The sequence below is a fragment of the Bombus impatiens genome, unplaced genomic scaffold (assembly GCF_000188095.3).
Source record: "Bombus impatiens unplaced genomic scaffold, BIMP_2.2 scf_0640, whole genome shotgun sequence".
In the NCBI taxonomy this organism is placed as follows: Eukaryota; Metazoa; Arthropoda; class Insecta; order Hymenoptera; family Apidae; genus Bombus; species Bombus impatiens.
In genome coordinates this window covers 195,270-201,269 of record NT_177059.1, presented here as the reverse complement: position 1 = coordinate 201,269, position 6,000 = coordinate 195,270, and the positions used below count along the sequence as shown (strand labels likewise).

General features: G+C 42.0%; 1 protein-coding gene across 4 annotated transcripts in view; it reads right to left on the bottom strand.

The window, feature by feature from the left end:
• LOC100749369 (tyrosine-protein phosphatase 10D) overlaps positions 1–6,000 on the bottom strand; it is a 47,469-nt gene that overhangs the window by 18,230 nt on the left and 23,239 nt on the right. For all 4 annotated transcript variants that reach the window (XM_024369780.2, XM_024369781.2, XM_012389370.3 and 1 more), the window contains exons 2-5: positions 2,593–2,839; positions 1,473–1,748; positions 1,147–1,353; positions 707–1,060 (exon numbers count right to left, since the gene is read on the bottom strand). In XM_024369780.2, coding sequence (XP_024225548.1) covers positions 707–1,060; positions 1,147–1,353; positions 1,473–1,748; positions 2,593–2,839 — 1,084 coding nt within the window. The remainder of the gene's footprint in view (positions 1–706; positions 1,061–1,146; positions 1,354–1,472; positions 1,749–2,592; positions 2,840–6,000) is intronic.

Below are 6,000 nucleotides of genomic sequence, written 5' to 3'. Positions count from 1 at the left end.
CCGTCTGTAGCCACCGACTGTGTGGCTGTGTAAGCTGTGTCACCGACTCGACACCGTGCATCGTCGCCTACGTATTTTACACGACGCACGCACAAACACGTCCGACGCGCTCGATCTAACGTAACAAAATATATAATGACTCGGAAAAATATTTCGACGCTTAGAGAAACGCATTCGCCAAGTGTATCATGCGTGTTATATAAACAATTTCTACAGCGTATGACATAATACGACTATCGCGTTCGTATCGTTAGAGTTAAAAAGAAATCGGAAAATGTAGATGAAAGTTACAGGATATTTACCGCAAAACTTTACCCTTTTTTATACTTTACAAAGTTGACAAAATCGTTTCGACGGTTAATTATTTACTATATAATAATAAGCCGCGATATTTAGCGAGAGTAAATAATATCGTTGCTCGTTTTACTTCTAGCGTATACTAATTTTTAAAAGACATTCACGATCTAATAACAACGCCAAAGACGTCGTTCGATACCAAAAAGTTGAATAACTTTTGTCGCTAGCAAAACGTATCTTAATTTTCAAGCGATACTTATAAATTATTTGCCACTCGAACGCCGACTGTACACGTGCATGTATACGCTCTGTACATCTATACATCTACACAGTGGATTGGGAAAAGATGAAATAGAAACAAAGTAGAAAGAAAGTCGTTGACAACGAAGTAGAAAGTAGGAAAACTTACTTAAAGTAACGTCTCCGTTAGCTGGCCAACTGGTAACCTTTCCCGAGACTGTCTTCACAACCACCTGGTAAGTTTTGCCCGGCTCTAAATCTTTGAATTCCCATTTGCTCTCGTCGTCTCTGTTCCTGGTAACCGGCGCTAGTCTTCTGTTACCACCCAAAGATATCTGATACTTGTCGAATTCGGAGTTTCCTTCGGGCCGATTCCAGAAAACGCGAAAGGAAGTGGACGTTATGGAAGACTTGTCGAACGTAACGTTGAGGGGACGTAATGGCACCGTTCGATACTGAGCAGTCGTGGGAGCGGAGGTTTCGTCCTCCGACACCGTTTGAACGGAAATATTGTAAGCTCTGCCTGCGGTGACCAGAAATAGGGCATCAAAACGACGAGTTACAAAATTTTCTTCGCGCTACGTTAAATTATTTGAATAAATATCTTACCAGGGACGAGTCCTTTGAAAGCAGCCTGTGCAGGCCCGGGAGGTTCTCCTTCTTTCTCCACGTAAAGAACGGATTCTATGGCATCAGCGGGATCTATACTAACTTTGTAATGCGTGTAAATGCCAGCAGGATAGGGCGGTTGCCAGAGGACTAGCAAAGTCGTCTCGTTCCTAAACCACACGATAAACTTGCCCGGTGTGTTGGGTTCTATAAGAATAAAAGACACGTGCTATCTATACTGTCGTTGGTTGGTTTGTAATCGAAATAATTTGTAATCTCGCGGAGCGGAAGCGTAGCGAAGCGCGCGTGTAATTCGATCGACTCACTAGTGGTGAAATTCCTGCTGGTGTACGCCACGCTTTCTTTGGTGTCTAATACGGTGAAAAGCTGAAGAGAATACGTAGCCCCAGGGATGAGATCACGCAGCACATAGGGAACCGCGTCCGCAGGAATGACGCTGGTTTTTGGATTTCCGGTGTCGCTGAAACTTTGCACCCTTAACCGAAAACCGGAATAATTGCCTTGGGCTGGTGGCGCCCAATAAACTATCGCCGTCTTTCCATTTCGCACCGAGACCGTGAGGTTCGATGGCGGATCCGGGGCTGCGAAACAAACGTTTCTCAACGAAAAACCTATTCATTTTCATTCGATACCCGCTGCCCTGTCCGGTTGTCGCGAGTAATTTGCAAAACCGAGCAGAGAGCAAAGTAAGAACGTGATTAAAAGTCGATCTCGTTAGGAGTTTTAATTAATATCTCACGATACTTTCGATGCAACGTCTATTTAGATATCGCCTGCTTGACAACTTTATAGACTAATTTCAAGTATTGAAAAATGTTTACGCCGTATCGACTAATTATCGTTACATTGTGTTAGATCGGATCAGATTGGATCGAATTAAATTAGATTATACAAATACTTTACAATTACGAAATGGAGGAAACATTTTATCAGGTTTTTGGGTGAATCGGAAGAAAGAGTAAGGAAGGAAAAGTGAGAAAGAGCACACGGAGAAGGAGTTGACGGACGGGGGAATTTTAATAGAATAAAGTAAATTAAAGAGAAAAGAAAAAAAAACAGCGGAGAAAGGTGGAATCCCGGGGGAAGCATAGAGACGTAGCATAGGGAGAAAGAGAGAGAGAGAGAGAGAGAGAAGCGAGTAAGAAGGGAGGAAAAATGTTTGCGTTTTGCGGAATTTACTATAGCGATACCGACAGTTAATTCCGACCGCCGATTTTATGTATAGGATTATATATAGATAATATAGATTAATATAGGAACAAGTTGTTCGTTACGTCGATTTCTATGAAGTACTTCAAAGTCATGGAAATCAGGAAGAAGATGAGTTTTCTGCGGTTTCAGCGAAAGTAGATTCCGCCTGGTTTCCGAATAACTCGAACGATGGGTTTCGTCTGAAACACGTATCGCGAGTAAAATTTACGGTACCTGTAGTTATCGACGCAGTCCATGTCAGCCAATCGTGAAGCGTGCTATTGCTATAGTATAACCAAAATTCGTATCTAGTGCCAGGAAGTCCATCCTTGAATTTGATCACATCGCCGATGTCGGTAGCGGCTATGGTGGTATTTGGTGGCGGATAACCAACGGCAGGACTGTAGTCTAAACGATACCAGGAACCGCCTTGACTCAAGTTTCCTGGTATCTCAATTGCGAGATCCGCCGAATACGTGACCTAAAAAGAACCGATTAACACCTTTGACAACGGTATGTATTTGTAGGAACGGCCGAGAAAATGAAAAGTCGAAAATTACTATAAGTAAGAAAAATCGGTAATATCGGGTGGTAATTTGCTCGTAACTATACGAATTCCGATAGAGTGCTATCGCTGCTACGTACTCACAATGTACAGTGCATACTGTACAGTGTTGACGGTATGCCGGAAGCGGTGAGACAGACGTGGGAAAGAGGCGCACCGCAAATTTACAATGCCGTTACTCAACCGTAACGCGACAGCTTGCAGCGAACAACGAATAATATATAGAAAAAAAATGACATCAATTCGACCGTTCTATCTGTCATTGGTACCTCCGTTTCACGAAGGAACGAAAGGAAACTGTACCGCATTTCAACGTCACAGCGAGCAATTCGATCGTTCGAGCAACTCTTACAGCGTCGTTTGGTTATTGGATTGAGATTTTCGTAACCTCGGCTGCTTATATACCACGAAAAGCCGAAAATTTCATGGTAGGATAGGTCCTGAGTTTATCGTTTGACGTACGAGTTTGCATACGACAAGCAATCAAGATTCTTCTTCCTCTTGTCTCTCTCGCTCTATCGACTCGTCTTCGACGCTCTACCGTTCAAGTTCTCGTCATCGTTCGAACAGTATTAACGCAACATTCTCAACCATATCGGTAATTTCAATTTTCCAGCTTATTGGAATTCACCGACTCCGACAACATGCTCCATCTCCTGCCTGTTTCTCCTTATTCAGCCTCTTCTGATAAACTATCGCCTATTCGCGCAACAAGTTTTCCAAGTTCCTCTTTATCAATTTCGAAAAATTTTCTCCGTCGCGACGATGACGCGCGTGCAAGCCTCGAGCCGCTTTTCCTAGATCCGGTCGCGACGTTCGGGTCGCTACATATCGATCCCTCCTTCGCTTCGCCTCTCCGTTTCCCACAGAATCCGCCAGCTCGCGCGCTCCCTTTTCCTCGTCGTAGCGCTTTTCATCTGGCGCTTGGGCGCGCGTCGCGTCGTCGCGAACGACGACAAGAATTCCTAATTGTACGAAGAACAGCGAAATAACCCATCGCTGGGTCGTGCCATATGTACAGTCCCGTTCATAAATACCATAAAAGAAGATTTACCACTTTAAACGAAACCAGCTACGCGTTGGTATAAGTGGCTCGCGAAAACGTTTCAACATCTACCACAGAAAACTTTTACGCTTGCATTACGCAAAGTATAACACCGCGCGATGTAAAACATTTCGTATTATGTCGGTAAAATTTGAAATCAATGGAGAAAAAAGCGAAAAGAAGATGTATACGCAGTTAGAAAATATACACGGTGCGATACTTTGTGGAAGTATTTGCGCGCCTATAGACATTTTTCATCGATATATTCAGAGTATGTACGTAAAACATTTTAGATCTTATTGTACCGCCTATTTATTGCATCGGTATCCTATCGGTAGACCACGATGATATTTCGCAATACTTTTAAGCCTATTTAAAGGACTTTTAATCGTTTTATTCTTCCCGTAGTACGAAATTTTTCTAGTTGCGCAAAAGTACGAAATGCTATAGCAAATACAACGTACACTGTACATTTTTAAACGAACTGCCCTGATACTCTGGTTTCACCAAATTTTTCGCAAACGAGCTGATACTTATGAATCGGGATGTACAAGGGCATATGGCGTCTGTATATACGTGTGTATATGTGTTCGTGTATATACGCGCGTGGGAAACCGACGGAGAATTTCATTCGGACAGGGTTGGAGCGGAATTTGCCGGGAATTATTTTACGCGCGCACGTTGCCGCCGATTATGGGTGCTCGTCGTTGAAACGCGACGCCAACGTAGATTTAGCTATCACCGGTCCTCTCATCTCGGTTCGATCAAATTATTATCCGATGGCTCCGATCGGATCCAAAGATTTCCAGCATTATTTCTAGACCTTTCAGAGTGGAATTTGAAGAAAGTCGAATTTTAAGAGTCGAATTAAAGGAAAATATAAAAATACTTATACGTGTGTATATAAGCACATGTGTATATTCGATTCTTTCGTTAACGAGATTTCGATAGCACGATTCGATTCTTGGAATGGCCTCGGCTATCCGGGATCGTCCTGCTATGAATAGAATGAAACTCGGATAATAATCAGACTTCTGCTGTATAACTTATCCAATAGCAAAGAATATGAGCGTTCACTATGATACTATAAATGTATACTATAAATACCACAAAGGTTTATGCCTCTTTGCCATTGACTGGTGGCCTCGTCTGGACGGGTGTCTCTGTATCATGATCCAGATACGCAATATCGCGATACAGAAATGCTACGATTTCGCTTTATGTAACACGCGATCACAATATCACAATAGTCATGCGTAATAATTATTTCAACGTAAATCGTCGCGTTACCATTCGATAAATCAGATGTCAATCTCTGGTTTTTAGAAAGAGAAACGGGTCTAAACGTAATGATATTGTAAATTTGACTTAAATATTTCATCGTAACGATAATCGATAAATAACGTGCCCGTGAACGAAATTGATCAGATCTCGCCACCTCGTCAAACGTATCGTCGAGCGTATACGACCTTCTTGAACGAATATGGCATTAAACTCTAGTAAAACGAAATATCGAACGGATGCTAATCGAGCAAAAATTAAGATGTACAATACGATTAATCTCAATATCTAAGATCAACGTTGATGAATTCGTATCGCGTTAAATCCTCGAAAAGTAAAATATTTTCATTCTCCCTCCAAACAACCGACGCAACTTGCGATTAGTCCACGATACCGTCTGTATTCATCGTCGCGCTATACCAGATATCGTTATTCTATTTTAAACGCGAGAAAAGTGTTTTTACACCTTACACCGTCGGATGAAACGGAAATTATCGAGTACGCATAAACTCCAAATCTTTTCATCACCGAAACTCCGTAAGTTTCATCCAAATCTTATATAGAAAAGCGAATGCATCTACTTCAAATTTGGTATAAAAAAAAATCTCTCTTTGTCGATCTATTTGCTAGGTTTGGGAACCTAGGCTAGGGAAATTTATTAGGTACTATACTCTCATACACTAAAATTAAACGTGAAGCTCGTTTAATGCGAAAACTACCGCTACGACGTAGCCATCGGTTGTCTCGACAC